The 17,133-nt window shown below is 39.0% G+C and overlaps 1 protein-coding gene across 1 annotated transcript in view; it reads left to right on the forward strand.

Annotated features, from left to right (window-relative positions):
- LOC150083370 (SHC-transforming protein 1-like) overlaps window positions 1-17,133 on the forward strand; it is a 301,635-nt gene that overhangs the window by 89,214 nt on the left and 195,288 nt on the right. The window contains exon 2 of the mRNA XM_090377222.1: window positions 2,790-3,376. Within this exon, the coding sequence (XP_090233348.1) occupies window positions 2,792-3,376 (585 nt within the window). The 5' untranslated portion in view covers window positions 2,790-2,791. The remainder of the gene's footprint in view (window positions 1-2,789; window positions 3,377-17,133) is intronic.

The following is a 17,133-nucleotide window of genomic DNA, read 5'->3' on the forward strand; positions in this document are numbered from 1 at the left end:
AAATCACAGCAGAAATAGGCAAATTTCTCGACTACAAAAACACCGACATTCTTGTCGAATTATTTAACAGAATTTACGACACGGGCAACATCCCTCGGGACTGGCAATCGTTCATCACTTTTCCCTAAAAACTAAACACCAGGACTTGTGGAGACTTCAGACTAATCAGCTTGATGAGCCAAGCCTTCAAAATGTTCCTTAAAAATAATTCCAAATCGGATTTTCAGGAAATGTGAGGAGTCGATGGACGATGCGCAGCTTGGGTTTAGGGAAAGACTGGGTACAAGAGAAGCACTATTATCTGCCCAGATCATGATGCAAAGGTGCAGAGAACAACAGATTGATACCCATCTTTGTTTTATTGACTTTGAAAGGCCTTTGATCAAGTGTCCAACACACTAAGTTTATCAAGATCCTTGAAGAGTTCGGCCTTGATGAAAAGGACATCCATATAATCAAACACCTACTGGAACCAAACAGCATCTGTCGTGGTTGATGGCAGAAAGACAGAAAACATCAACATTGAACGTGGAGTGTGGAAAGGTTGTGTACTCTCCTCCACTCCTGTTTAACATTCATTCGGACGTCATCTTCAAGAGAGCATTAGATGGAAGAAATGAAGGAATATCTGTCAATGGTAGAGTGATTAACAATTTTCGCTATGTAGGTGACACAGTACTTTGTACAAGTAATATTCAGAACTTACAGATACTCCTCAATCGTGTGAGTGAAAAAATGGACCTCGGGATTAATATCAATGAGACTAAGGTCATGGTCCGTAATGGGGTAATGCCAACACCTCCCCTCATGTAAAATCAAACATCTAGGCTGTTGGATCAATGACAAAAATGAACCGGATATGGAAATAAAAGCAAGGATTGAAATGGCCAGGCAGTATTTTCTTAAAATGAGACCTGTAATGAAAACCTGGATTCCCCCACCTTTGAATCCGGATGATGAGATGTTACGTTTGGTCAGTTTTGTTGTAAGGTGCCGAGACATGGCCACTGAAAACTAACACCTCGAAAAAACTAGAAGCATTTGATATGTGGACGTACAGAAGAATGCTAAAAAAATACCATGGAAAGCAAGAGTGACCAATGAAAGTGTCCTGCAGAGAATTGGAAAAACAGATAATTGCTGGAGGACATAAAGGAAAAACGGCGTATTTTGGACACCTGATAAGGAACAACAAATACACAATTCCACAGCTAATTATTGAGGGGAGAATGGAAGGAAGAAGAAAGCCTGGGAGAAGACGTACATCGTGGCTTGATAACATTGCTAATTGGACAGGACTAAACACCGAACAGCTGTTCGGAGCTACCAGAGACAGAGACATTTGCCGTGGTGGTCGCCGACCTCTGTTAGGAGATGGTACACAGAGAAGAAGAATATTTAAAAAGTCACATCGTGCTGTTTGTTGCTAGTGTCTTCTAATTCTGTAGAATTACACTCTTTTTTTTTTTTTTTTTTTCTTCTTCCAACACATACAAGTTGCTGCAGCAGCCAGTTTGGAAATCGTTGTAATAAAGAAAATAATTAATTTAAAAATCGAAAACAAAAACACTTTATGTTTATATTTATTTAGCTGCATAAATATTTATGTAACTGAATATTTATTTGGCTGCGTTATTGAAACCAAAAAGGAATCTGGAGTTTTATGCTGTTATATAACTAAATGTAAGTGCGTTGGATGATTATATAGTACATGGTAAAGCAAAATACGTAACTGTGGAAGAAAGTTCTTTCCTGCTGACATCCATCTGTTTCCTGTATTGAAGGCTGTTGCCATTTCCGTTAGTTCTGGAACGTTGCGGGTTGTAAGGCATGTGGAAGCCAAAGAATTAAAAAAAAATAGGGGTAGGGAAGTGACTTTGAGCTTAGTTTTTCCGGCATCGCAGAAACAGTCACCCAGAGGTGCGTGGGGGGGGGGGGACGTAAAGGAAATGACACCGAAGTTCTTAGGATACACTTTAGCTGCGAATCTGTTTGAGATGCCCTAGTTTCTACTTTTCTGATAATTTGCGATAAAAAACTCTCATGCAAGTTGTCCGTTGCATCTTCAGAGTTCTTTTGAATATTTTTTAGTTTTCTTTGAAAAAACAAGCAAACTTCGTATATCTTTCGCAACTTGATCATAATTAATTTATAATTACCATTATGATATATACTGTAAATGCGTAATAACTCACTCTCGATATTCTGTCAATGATTTAGTTCGGTGTTTGTGTGTGCGGGGGAAAGACTTCCTGTCACGTGCATCCCAAATGTCACCGGCTGCTGCCATTCATTCAGCCGCAGTCGTGGGCGTACGCTTTCTGCGCATTCATCTACAGTCATTCTGCTCTTTCTCGGTTGGTGTTATGTTGTAGTACGTTCTTCCGTGGTGGACCGAAGGGGAAAAGAGCTATTCGTTACAGTTCTACGATTGATTTTTATGTTATTAGCGTTCTTATTAATTTCATATATTTTTTTCCTTAATGGATTTTATTTTATTCAGGCTCTGACTCCACGATTCGTTGCTGTTTGAAGAGATGACTAGTAAATCGCTGCTTTGCTATCATATGGAAATAAATTAAACTGAAATTAGCGGTGACGATATTTGTGATCATGTTTCTTTTATAATCGTCTACAGTACTTAAAAAATATTTATATAATATAACTAGTAACTTATTTCCCTTATGGGATATAAAAATATCTCTGAAATGAGAAAACATTGTAGTATATAATCTTCGCTTTACCGTTGTTGTACATATCTTGTGTTGGTCTTATTTTCTTGTCATTAGACATGTTAAGGTGTTTTCCGTTCGCTGGTTATCATATTCTAAATGATGATGATTACACCCAGGTGTATGTCTCTGAAAACACTACGGACGCCAGGTCTTTGGAGCTGACTCAAAGTAGCAGTATACTTCCAGTTCAAACTTTCCGGAAGCCCCATTTGGAATTGCCAGTGACCACTGAAGCCAAGTCGGATTCAGAGGTCAGCATAACAAGGACAAAAAGTGTCGAGATTAAACAAATTGACGGTGAGTCCAAGGTCTTGAAGGCCGCAGCTTCGGCGGACTCGGGCCTCGTAGAAAGATATACCCGCTTCCCGGCTAACACTTCTATCAGCTCAGGATACGACGAAAGCAAAAGTACCAGTTGTACCGTTCTAACCGTAAACTCTACAAGAAAAATGCCCAAAACCAGGATCCACTGGATTTCGGGAGCAGGAGCTAGCAGCAGTAGTGCTAACAACTGTCATCATAGTGAGGGAGGTCTACCGAGTGAATGGTCCAAGAACGGCAGTCTCATCAATAAGCCACCACGGGGATGGTTACATCCAGATCAGCAAGTGTTAGATGGCGGAGTCAGTTATGGAGTAAGGGTAAGTTGCTTTTGTTACCAATAGCATATATTCATACAATATAAAATGCAATTAAAAAGAAAAATTAAGTTTTATTTGTTATTTCCTGTTGAAATGTATTACCAGTTATACTTTAATTAAAACTTGCTGAAATGTCAGAATTTATTTTTTAATTGATTATTCTCATTATAGATTTTTATGGGGGGGGGTGAGATCTAAACTTTCCAAGTGACAAGTAGTATAGACAAAACAGATTAAAGAGCTCATATGGGGGGGGTCCAAAGTCAAACTGATGCCATGCAGAGGATGATGAAAGAAGAAATGCATTGCTCAGAAATCTTATTAGAGATACTGGATAAGAGATGATGGTACAGTATTTTAGATGGGGAAGAATAGAATTGTGTACACAAGCAGCACTGCAGATTATCATAGCTAATGTGATACCAATGTGTACACCCACTGTTGTCCAGGTCAAAATGAAGTTTTTCAACTGGTAACATTTTTGACATTGAACTGTAACACCTCATTTTATATATATGCACACCAGTATGAAATTATGTGGTGCATAAATGAAATAAAATGAGTTTAAATAGTAGTAGATGGTCTAGAAAAATATACTTTAAGATTTGGCTAGCAGTATCAATAACCTCTGTGAATATGGTTAAATGTAGTAATCAAAAAATTCTGCACATATGTCTGCTGGTGAATTATTAGCTGTGGAGACGCCGACCGGGCTAGCCGAGTGGGTAAAGTACCTGCCCGGCAACCCAAAGGTCGCGGGTTCGATTCCCACCTCGGGCTTGGATCAAAGTACTGCAAAAACCTTGGGAGGTGCAATATGGCCACAGAAGCCGATGCGCCAACAACTACCATATCAAAAAAAAAAAAGCTGTGGAGACCATAACAATGAAATTATGAATTATCAAATCTGATCTACCACACACACAATTTCTTATTGGCATATACTGTATTAGAGAACAACTTTCTTCTTTTTAAGCGTAGGACTGACAAAAAAAGTGCTGATGTGTTTATAAGTTTTCTAAATGATTCATCACTTTTGGGTATGCTTTTATAATTTTTTATGGATGTTTGAAATTTTTACCTTGTTGTTTTTATTTATTTTTTTTTTTTTTTTTGCTTTTTAAAAATTGGGCATACATTATGTGCCTAACCTGGTTATTATAAATTCTGATTATACGTTTTCTATAATGCACAGCCAACCATCATCCAAGTTTGTTTTTTTTTGCATGCATGCATGCATGCTAATGGGCAATTTTGAAATCAAACCTGTCGGTGCAATTGTTAATTAAACCAATAGCTTGAATATTTTGCCAAATACATTGATAGAAATGATAATTTTTGCCACTGATTTTTGCTGTATGAAACAAATTCGTTAATGACAAGATTATGGCTTTTTCCAGAATCTAATGTGATCGATTACCTTGGAACTCTAGTTGGGAACATTTCATTTAATAAACACTTGAGTAAATTGATTGAGGTAGCTTTTGAAAGTTCTGTTGATGAACATTGTGTTCCTTTTGGCTGGAGCTTCTCTTCCTTTGTTAGTCTTAAATATTAAAATTTGGTCTTCATTACCATTGTCACATAGAAGAAAACAGTACCCAACATGCTCAGAATAATCATCTGAGAGAGCATAAATTCAAATTGAGGAAAGACAGTTGTGGGATAGATGTGTGGAAGTTTGCCTTTAGCCAGCAGGTAGTTGATTGGTGGAACAGACTTCCATCTTTTGTTGTGGAAGTTGATAGCCTAAATAAATTTAAGGCTGAGCTGGACAGGTATTTGGAACGAATGGAAGGGTGAAATCAGCTTTTTTTTTTTTTTTTTTGGCTGGTGCTGCATAAGCTTGCTTTCTTGCATCATATGCCTCTGCTAATGAACAGCAAACAAGTTAATTTTTGGAGAAGTTGGTGTTCTCTCTTAGTTCAAGGTTTGAAGAAGAATTTGGTGGTATTTATATTATTAATTTTTATCCACATTTGAATAAGGATAACATTTGCAACATCCCTATGGTATTGCAATGCTTCCACATAAGCTTAGCCAGGAAATATGGTTTGCCTTTGTTACAGTAATCTACAGTGTCAGTTTTGTCTGGACACCAAGGGAATGCTGACACTAGTGGTGTTAAGGTGGCCTCATCCAAATAAAATCAGACTGGTCATCCCTCCCCCAACTCTCAAAAAGTTCTTAAATAACCGACGTCTATATTTTGTTCACAGTACAGTGCCACTTTAAAATATAACTTTGCTTTATTCCAGTCACATCATGTTACCCTGTTTGCATTTTATATTTTGGGAAATAAAAAGTGTAATTTTTGAAGTTGGCAGCATGTTTTGTGGTAGTCAGCGTTAAATTGATTGGCAGGATCACCTAAGGATGTAACTTGCACCTCTGACGATTAAAAAGAAAAGTTGCTTGTCAATACTCTGTAGACGTATGGACTTGAATTCCACAGTTCTAATATATAATGTAAATAAACTGTTAGAATATGTTTATGATCTAAAACAGGAAGTGTAAGATAAGTAGATAGTGCACTTTTTTTTCTTTTGAAAAAGAAAGTGTGCTATATACTTTTTTCCTGGAACAGTATTAGAAATAAATATCTAGCTGTTAAGATGAATGGCAAAAAAGTTAACTGGATTAAACATTTCAGATTCAGAATAGGGAAAGAAATAGGAGAGACCTTTATCTGACAGAGGATTTGCAAAATATAACAGGATAATATTTATCAATATTCTACGATGACTGTTGCAGTCTTTTCTTGCTCTGTTTCTCCTATTTTCTATACTTATACTTTTGTCTGAGAAAAGAAGAGTGATGGTCATGCAATTAGAGTATATGTGATTCACAGTATTCCTGAATTGCCAAGCAAGAAAATTATACAAATAGTGACACAATTTCCTTATCTACAACTTGTTTCCAATAACATTTTGAGTAATACTGTCTCCTTCCTCAAAATGCTAATTAAAATACTATGATACTATGAAGAAGGAAATAGTGAGCACTTTGTTTTACACAAACACATATATAAAGATTATGCTCACACTAAGTGGCTACTTTGTTAGGCACACCTATCCTATTCATGAAATGAAACATTCTTTCAGTAACAACGTGTTCTTATACTATGTAAAGCAGGTGGGAAGGTGCCTCCGTGGGCAGGAGCAGCAGTGTGTAGCACACGCTTCTTGATTAGACTGGGGTTCGAGCCCGTGACCACCAAATACGGACGATGCGGAAAGGTCAGGGAATGACCACAGCACATCCCCGGAGCAATATGGCCTTAGTTGGTAATGCTCCTAAAAGCCAAATAACAACAACAACGCTGTTAAGCCAGTTAAATGAAAATGGTCTGCATTCAGGTGGGAAGGTGTGTAGGGATGCTGTATATTAGCATTAGTAGAGGCATTTGATGCAAGAAAGCAAGCTTATGCAGCATCAGCCAAAAAAAAAAAAAAAAAAAAAAAACCCCACTTCCACTTCACCCCTCTTGTTCGTTCAAAATACCTGTCCAGCTGAGCCTTAAACTTATTTAGGCTATCAACCTCCACCACAAGGGATGGAAGTCTGTTCCACCAACCAACCACCCGCTGGCTAAAGGCAAATTTCCGCACGTCTATCCTACATCTGTCTTTCCTCAATTTGAATTTATGCCCTCTCAGGTGATTCTTCTGAGCTAGAGGAAGAATCCCATCAGCATTGAGCATGCTTAAACCATTCAAGGCTTTACACACCTCTATCAGATCACCTCGCTGGTGCCTAGTCTCCAGACACTGTAATTTGCAAAACTTAAGCCTTTCTTCGTAAGAGCACCCCTTTGTTCCATTCACTAATCTTGTTGCCCTTCTCTGTACTCGTTCCAGCAGCTCTACAGCTCTACATCCTTCTTGAAATGAGGCCTCCAGACCTGTATACAGTACTCTAGGTGTGGCCTGACCATTGCCTTATACAATGGAATAATCACCTCCTTATCCCTGCTGGAAAAATTCCTGTATATCATTGACAATACTCCATGAGCTACTCTTGCAGCCCGTCTGCACTGCTCAGAGAACTTCATATCTGCCTGCACAACCACCCCCAAGTCCCTTTCATTCTCTACCACTGTCAGTGTAGTGCCACAGAGTTGATACGTTGCTCTGGGGTTGCTGTTTCCCATGTGTAGTACTTTACATTTGTCAATGTTAAACTTCATTTGCCACCTCTCAGGCCATCTGCTCAACCTTTCCAGATCCTGTTGCAGCAGCATAGTGTCAGTAGTGTCCTTGACAACCCTGCCAACCTTTGTATCATCTGCAAACTTGGACATTAAGCTTGATATACCATCATCAATATCATTTATAAATACAGAAAACAATAATGGACCCAACACTGAGTCCTGAGGGACTCCACTAATAACATTAGTCCACGATGAGCAGTGTCCATTTATTACCACTCTCTGTCTTCTCCCCCTCAACCACCCCTTTATCCATAGCAGCAATTTGCCTCCAATGTCACACTGCTCCAAATTGTGTAGCAGTCTTCCATGTGCAACAGTATCAAAAGCCTTTCTAAGATCCAAGTATATAATATCAAAGTTATTCCCTGCATCCAGTTCTTTTGTGACTGCATCATAGTATCCAATCAAGTTGGTCAGGCAAGACTTCCCCTTAACAAAACCATGCTGTGTCTGAGCTATAACTGAAGTCTTGTCTAAATGATCCTGCCGTGCTTCCTTAACCAGTGCCTCCATTAATTTTCCTGGAACAGAAGTTAAGCTCACAGGTCTATAATTACTTGTGTCAGCCTTTGATCCTCCTTTGTGAATTGGGGTCACATTTGCACATTTCCAGTCTATGGGTACCTCCCCTGAGTCCAAGGAAGCTCTCATAATTATGGCTAAGGATTTGCTTACTTCCTTTGCTGCCTCCTTTAATATAAATGGATAGATCCCATCCACCCCGGGTGCCTTTCTTGTGTTTATCTTCAACAGTTTCTCCGCCACTTTACTCCCAGTTATTTCAAGATTCTGTAGCTTACTGCTAGAGTTGAATACACCTCTGGCATTCCCCTTGCTGAATAACTCCTCGTGTGTGAATGTCGATGCAAAATATTCATTTAGTTTGTTAGCTACCTGAGCAGGATCATCAACAGTTGACCCATTAATATCAAGTGGACCAATCTGATTCATCCCCTTCCTTCTAGAGTTTACATAAGTAAAGAACTCTTTGCTGTTTTTCTTTGTATCCCTTGCCAAGGATTTCTCGTAATCTGCCTTCGCCTGCCTAACCTCCTTTGTAACTTGGTTGCATATCAACTTGTATCTATCATAGGCTTCTGTGTCATGTGTTAATTTGTAAGTATCCCATGCATTTTTCTTTTCTGCCATATGCCTCATTAGTTCATCTGACATCCATTTAGGTCTAAACCTTGAACAATATTTCTTAGTTGGTATGTAAAGCCTAGTAGCTTTCAAGATAAGTTGTTTGAATGCTTCCCATTTTGAATTTGCTGTTGGTAACATCATCAGTTGGTCCCACTGTATAGAATTTAAATACTGTCTCAGTCCACCGTAGTCGCCTTTACGGAAGCAATAACCCTTCCCTTTACCCCTAATGGTAGTTACCTCTTTGAGTAAATCCCACTTCAGCACACTGTGATCACTGCCACCTAGTGGTTCATTTATCTGCAGATTCTTAATGCATGAAGAATCACTGCTGATAATCAAATCAAGAGTATTACTCCCTCTAGTTGCCTCCTGAACATGCTGATGTAGAAAACAATCATCCAATAAATCCAGTCAATATCAGCCCCCAAATTCCAGTCAATATCTGGGAAATTAAAATCTCCCATTATAAGACTCTCTGATTTACTGGCCCACTCTATTTCCCTGTACAGTTCCTTATTGTACTCATCAGAGTCATTAGGTCTATAGCACACTCCTACTCTCAATTTTGATCTCCCAATGCTTATGTCACACCAAACTGACTCAACACTGCACTGTCCGGCGATGTCGACTGGCTTCACTTCCTTGGTTTTTATGTGTTTCTTAATTAATAGCATAACCCCTCCCCCCTTCCTATCCTGTCTATCCTTTCTGTAGACGTTGTACTCCCCAAATTGCAGTTCTGCATCCCTTATATCTGTGTGACACCACGTCTCTGATATCCCAACAATATCTGTCTTTGATGTTTTGAGCAATACCTCAAATTCATCAAATTTATTTACCAAACTCCTAGCATTGGTGTACACGCAAGTATACCTGCACCTGTTTCTATTCTTAGCTACCCTAACACAACCCATGTGTTTACTTGTGTTTACCATGTGTTTACCATGTGTTTACATGGTATTTCATGTGTTTACCTTGTGTTTACTTGTGTTTACCCATGTGTTTACTTGTGTTTACCATGCATCTTGTTTTTCAGGCTTCTGCTCATTCTAATAGAAGCAGTGCAAGAATCTCTCTCACCTCTGCCAGTGGCTACTGTCAATCTATTGGTCTTTGTCTCCCCCCAAGCTAGCAGTTTTCCGATCCACCTAACACTGCCTCGATAGCATCAGCAAATATTCTTGCACCCTTTCTATTTAAGTGTATCCCATCCCTGTAGAAGCAATCTCTCCTGTTAACAAGTACAGTCCAGGCTGAAAAAAATTCTACCCCTTGAGCCTTGCACAATCTTTCCAGGGCCGAATTGATCGACAAGGCTCTCATCATATACTCCCTCCTATCGTGTCTGGGCAGAATTGCAGACACTTTCAAATTCAACCCTAATTCACGGCTTTTGTTCAGCAGTGACCTGTACATATACCATTCAGTGTGAGGATGGGCAAGATGAAAGATTTAAGTGACTGAATATGGCACAGTAGTCAGCATTAGATGCTCTGGTAGCTCAGAAACTGCAACTCTGCTAGTTTCCACTTACAAGTAGTTGTTGGTGACTGTATTGTTAGGGAAACGGGGAACATGCTTTGTAAAAAGGATAGGTGGAATAGGACCAGGGTATGTCTGCCAGGGGCAAAAGTTGATGACGTTGTAGAGCGGATATCATCTTTTAAGGGCACAAAAGGTGATATAGTTGTACATGTTGGCACTAATGATATTAAGAGTAGGAGACCAGCGGAATTACTTAACAAGTACAGGTCACTGTTGAAAAAAAGCCGTGAATTAGGGTTGAATTTTAAAGTGTCTGCAATTCTGCCCAGACACGATAGGAGGGAGTATATGATGAGAACCTTGTCGATCAATTCGACCCTGGAAAGATTGTGCAAGACTCAAGGGGTAGAATTTTTTTCAGCCTGGTCTGTACTTGTTAACAGGAGAGACTGCCATCTACAGGGATGGGATACATTTAAATAGAAAGGGTGCAAGAATATTTGCTGATGCTATTGAGGCAGTGTTAGGTGGGTCGGAAAACTGCTAGTTTAGGGGGATACAAGGACTAATAGATTTACAGTAGCCACTGCCAGAGGTGAAAGTGATTCTTGCACTGCTTCTATTGAAATGAGCAGCAGCCTGGAAAACAAGATGCAGGATATTTCAGAGACTGCTGGGAATCATCGCAGAACAAGTAAACACATGGGCTGTGTTAGGGTAGCTAAGAATAAGAACAGGTGCATGTATACTTGCATGTACACCAATGCTAGGAGTTTGGTAAATAAATTTGATGAATTTGAGGTATTGCTCAAAACATCAAAGGCAGATATTGTTGGGATATCAGAGACGTGGTGTCACACAGATATAAGGAACGCAGAACTGGAATTTGGGGAATACAATGTGTATAGAAAGGATAGACAGGACAGGAGGGGAGGAGTTATGCTATTAGTTAAAAAAAACACATAAAATCCAAGGAAGTGAAGCCAGTCGACATCGATGGACAGTGCAGTGTCGAGTCAGTTTGGTGTGACATAAGCATAGGGAAAACAAAATTGAGAGTAGGATGTGCTATAGGCCTAATGACTCTGATGAGTATAATAAGATACTGTACAGGGAAATAGTGGGCCAGTAAATCAGAGAGTCTTATAATGGGGGATTTTAATTTCCCAGATATTGACTGGAAGTTGTGGGTTGGCCACTCACACACTAGCAAGGCTTTTGTGGACTTATTGGATGATTGTTTTCTACATCAGCATGTTTTGGAGGCAACTAGAGGGAGCAATACTCTTGATTTGATTATCAGTAGTGATTCTTCATGCATTAAGAATCTGCAGATAAAGGAACCACTAGGTGGCAGTGATCACAGTGTGCCGAAGTGGGATTTGCTCAAGCATGTAACTACCATCAGGGGTAAAGGATAGGGTTTTTGCTTTCGTAAAGGCGATTATGATGGTCTGAGACAGTAATTAAATTCTATACAGTGGGACCAACTGATGATGTTACCAACAGCAAATTCAAAATGGGAAGCATTCAAACAACTTATCTTGGAAGCTACCAGGCTTTACATACCAACTAAGAAATATTGTTCAAGGTTTAGACCTAAATGGATGTCAGATGAACTAATGAGACATATGGCAGAAAAGAAAAATGCATGGGATACATACAAATTAATGGGTGACGTGGAAGCTTATGATAGATATAAGCTGGTCTGTAACCAAGTCACAAAGGAGATTAGGCAGGCAAAGGCAGATTATGAAAAATCCTTGGCAAAGGATGCAAAGAAAAACAGAAAAGAGTTCTTTACCTATGTAAACTCAAGAAGAAAAGGGATGAATCAGATTGGTTCACTGGATATTGATGGTTCAACAGTTGAGGATCCTGCACAGGTGGCTAACAAACTAAACGAGTATTTTGCATTTACATTCACACATGAGGAGTTATTCAGGAAGGGGAATGAATGCCTTAGGTGAAGTAAACACTGGCAGTGAGCTAGATGATTTTGTAATAACTGAGAGGAAAGTGGAGGAGAAATTGTTGAGGATAAACATAAAAAAAGGCCCCAGGGGTGGATGGGATCTATCCAGTTATATTAAAGGAGGCAGCAAAGGAAGTAAGCAAACCCCTAGCCATAATTATGAGAGCTTCTTTGGACTCAGGGGAGGTACCCATGAACTGGAGGTGTACAAATGTAACCCCACTTCACAAAGGAGGATCAAAGGGTGACAAGTAATTATAGACCTGTGAGTTTAACTTCTGTTCAAGGAAAATTAATGGAGGCACTGGTTAAAGAAACACTGCAGGATTATCTAGACAAGAATTCAGTTATAGCTCAGACACAGCATGGTTTTGTTAAGGGAAGGTCTTGCATGACCAATTTGATTGTATACTATGATGTAGTCACAAAAGAACTGGATGCAGGGAATAACTTTGATATTATATATTTGGATCTTAGAAAGGCTTTTGATACTGTTGCATATGGAAGACTGCTGCACAAATTGGAGCAGTGTCGCATTGCTGGCAAATTGCTGCTATGGATAAAGGGATGGTTGAGTGGCAGAAGACAGAGAATGGTAATCAATGGACCCTGCTCAACATGGACTAATATTACTAGTGGAGTTCCTCAGGGTTCAGTGTTGGGTCCATTATTGTTTTCTGTATTTATAAATGATATTGTTGATGGTATATCAAGCTTAATGTCCAAGTTTGCAGACGATACAAAGGTTGGAAGGGTTGTTAAGGACACTACTGATGCTATGCTTCTGCAACAGGATCTGGAAAGGTTGAGCAGATGGACTGAGAGGTGGCAAATGAAGTTTAACATAGACAAATTTAAATTACTACATATGGGAAACAGTAACCCCAGAGCAATGTATCAACTCTGTGGTACTACACTGACAGTGGTAGAGAATGAAAAGGACCTGGGGGTAATTGTGCAGGCAGATATGAAGTTCTCTGAGCAGTGCAGACGTGCTGCAAGAGTAGCTCATGGTGTCTTGTCAATGATATACAGGAATATTTCTAGCAGGGATAGCGAGATGATTATTCCCTTGTATAAGGCAATGGTTAGGCCACACCTTGAGTACTGTACACAGGTCTGGAGGCCTAATTTCAAGAAGGATGTAGAGCTGCTGGAACGAGTACAGAGAAGGGCAACAAGATTAGTGAATGGAACAAAGGGTTGCTCTTACGAAGAAAGGCTTAAGTTTTGCAAATTGCAGTGTCTGTAGACTAGGCACCGGCGAGGTGATCATAGAGGTGTATAAGGCCTTGAATGGTTTGAGTATGCTCAATACCGATGGGACTCTTCCTTTTGCTCAGAATAATCACCTGAGAAGGCATAAATTCAAATTGAAGAAAGACAGATGTAAGATAGATGTGCGGAAATTTGCCTTTAGCCAGTGTGTAGTTGGTTGGTGGAACAGACTTCCATCACTTGTTGTGGAAGTCGATAGCCTAAACAAATTTAAGGCTGAGCTGGACAGGTATTTTGAATGAACGGAGGGGTGAAATGGGAGTGGTGTTTTTTTTTTTCACCCTCTTTCTTTTTTTTGGCTGATCCTGAATAACCTTACTTTCTTGCATCATATGCTAATACTAATGCTAATACAACCATGTTTCTGGTATAATGAGATTTGTCCAATAACCAAATAACATCCAGCTAATTGTGATCCTGTGGTCAGAAACAGCTTGTTGCAAGAGGCAAAGGCTATTGTCAATCAAAATAACAACCCAGCCAAAAATGGTAACCAAAGAGATATTCAGAACATAACTAGTTATACTTTGTTATGGATGGATTATTACAGCTGACAACTGAACTAGAATTCAGCTATTTTTGCTCAACTATTTTTGAAATCAGCAAAACGAGTTCCACTCCTATCAGCAAAAAACAAGACATTTTGTGGTTACATTGGGTACAGAAACCAATTCTCTATAAAAGAGGAATGGAGAAACGTTGCCTGGTCTGACAAATTCCAGTTCTTGCCATTTGTTGCTTTGAGGGGCCCTTAGCACATGCCTATTTTGCCTAGGCCTAAGATAGGCCCTGGAAGATGGTGAAAACAGGCGAAGTCCATGTACCCATCATGCCAGGTGTCAGCAGTAGGAGCGGCATGTCGATTTTCGTGTTGCAAATTGGGTTCTTTGATACTGGTGGATTAATATTTAGTGGCTTCAGGTTATCTGGAAATTGTTTCTGACAAGGCAAGTCTCTTCATTGCATTATATTATTATTATTATTAGCCATATGGTGCAAGGAAGCCTGAGGCTTATGCTGCACTGACTGGCCAAAAAAAATTTCCCTATTATCGTGTGTGTGTGTGTAAGAGAAAAGAATGATGATATCCAGCTCAGGCCCCTGGGTTTGCCAAGCCCATACTCACCAGATGTGAGCACCTGGAGATAACTGTGAATGAGTTCTTCCAACAGCATAATGTACTATTTCACAAAGCCAGGCTTGTACAGAGTTGAGTCCAGGGATGTGAATACAGTCTACTGCACTGGCCTCCCCAGTTAAGAGATCTCAATCCAATTGAACATCCCCAGATGTGGCAGAACAGGGCTCTTCAGAGTATAGATCTTCAACCATCCAATTGGCAACAGCTGTGGGAAGCAGTTGAATCAAGAGCAGCCCTGTGGGCTGCTCTTGATTCAAATTGAGCACTAGCAGCCCTGTGGCATGCTTTCAGCACATTGTTGAGGCCATGCCATGATGAATTCAAGCTGTTTTGAATAGAATAGTAAAGGAAGCATACTCCCCACTAGTTAGTTGTCCTTAAAAATTGGCTACTCAGTTTTTAATGATCGTGTCAAAAATGAATATATTCAAGTAGCACCACTTAATTTGACGCTTGATTGTGTCAAAAGAATTTTTATTTAGAAAATATTCCATTAATTATTTTGGTTTAGCCACACCCCCTAGTATTGAGATAAATAAAATATATGTGATATAAGTAATAGGGCAAAGAAACATAGAAAAAAGTAAAAAGAATAAATAAATTACAGTATAAAAAACATGAAATAAACATAAAAATAGATAAGTATATTGTCATATAATGCACAACCCTAGTGTCATTATTGAGGCAGCCACCAGAATTGCATGAAAATATGGCAGTTTAGAGCCACTGTCTCTAACACAAAGCATATGCCATGAAATAAATAAATAAAAAATGGCGAATTTAGAAATAATTTAATAGAATTAATTGATTTGAAATTTATGAGGTTAAGGCCAAAAGGTAATAAATATAGGAGAGAACATATAATACAATTTTATATATATATATATATATATATATATATAGTGTGTCCCATAATCAATTATACTTTTGTAAAAATCATTATGAAAAAATATATGCATTTTAAAAAACAATTTATTTTTAAAAGCTATTCTACACTTACTGCAGCAGTTCCCAACCTTTTTTTACTCACGAACCCCTTTCAACATAATATTTTTAATGCAAAACACTAAGCCTATATTCTCTGAAATCGTATAATTTTTCACAGTGCGTAGCACACGCTTCTTGATTAGACCGGAGTTCGAGCCCGTCACCACCAAATACGGAGGATGCGGAAAGGTCAGGGAATGACCACTGCATATTCCCGGAGCAATATGGCCTTAGTTGCTAATGCTCCTAAAAACCAAAACAACATTAATAACGTATAATTTTTCTGAATTTTTATTATAAAATATTTCCCGTACTACCTTTTTATAAGCAACATTACGTAATAATAAAAATTATTATTAAGTATTATTTATATTTTGTAAAGCAGTGATTATTCAGTCCAAACTAGATTTCGAACAGGCTAAGAGTAGAAAATTTGCTTATTGTCCAAATGGTAGCCGAGCATTCTGTTCTCTTGCCAAACCTATTGGCCACAATTTTGCCCATCTCTGTTCCCACCTCTGTCAAAACCAGATGGTTCTGTTGCCACATCAGCCAAAGATAAAGCTGATGTGCTAGCATCCCATGTTTCTTCCAACTCATGTATTGATGATCTTAGTAAATCACCTCAAACCATTCCCAGTAGGCTCCGTTCAATGCCTCCTGTGGTCTTCCGTCAAAAGGATATCAGAACAATTTTGGATGAATCTGATGATAAGAATGCTCCAGGTCCTGATGGTATTTCTCCACTTGTTCTCAAAACCTGTGCCCCTGAACCTACTCCTGTTTTGTGTCATCTTTTTACACTTTCTTATTCCAAAGGTGTTTTTCCTTCTTGGAAATTTGCTCATATCCAGCCAGTTCCTAAAATGGGTGACAAATCCCTTCCATCCAATTATTGTTCCATTGTGATTACTTCTACTGTTTCTAAATTAATGGAGAAATCAATTAACCACTAAATCTTAAACTATCTGGAAATCTTTCATCTGATCAACGATTGCCAGTATAGATTCAGTCAATGCCATTCCACTGGTGATGTTCTGGCGTACACTGCCCTACCATTAATATCTGAACCCCCTCCATGGATGGGGAAACAGGTCCTATGCATGCAACATATCACAGAACCTGCTGTAAATATGCACACTGAGCTTTGAACAGACAATTGCAATTAAATCATAGCCATAGTTTTGCCAACTATAGTACATTGCATTTTACCTTCCAGTTTGAGAAGCCTTGCCCTGCTGAAACAGCTTCAACTTCTTGAGTATCCACTACCAAATCCTTAAATGCTAATCTCCAGTTAATTCTCCCGTGGGGCAAAGATAATTTAATTTCAATCCTTCTAAAACTCATTCCTGTCTTATATCTTGCAAAAAGGATTCTTCTGCTCCTATGCTTATCTCCGATGACGCTTTGATTTCTAGGCAAGATCTTGGGGATTACCCTGACTTCTAATCTTTCTTGGAATAAAGCACATTACAAATATTGCGTTCTCTGCATCTAAAAAACTGGATTTTCTCTTCTGTTCTCGG

Source organism: Mastigoproctus giganteus, chromosome 7, assembly GCF_048544385.1.
Source record: "Mastigoproctus giganteus isolate SK-2022 chromosome 7, ASM4854438v1, whole genome shotgun sequence".
NCBI lineage: Eukaryota > Metazoa > Arthropoda > Arachnida > Uropygi > Thelyphonidae > Mastigoproctus > Mastigoproctus giganteus.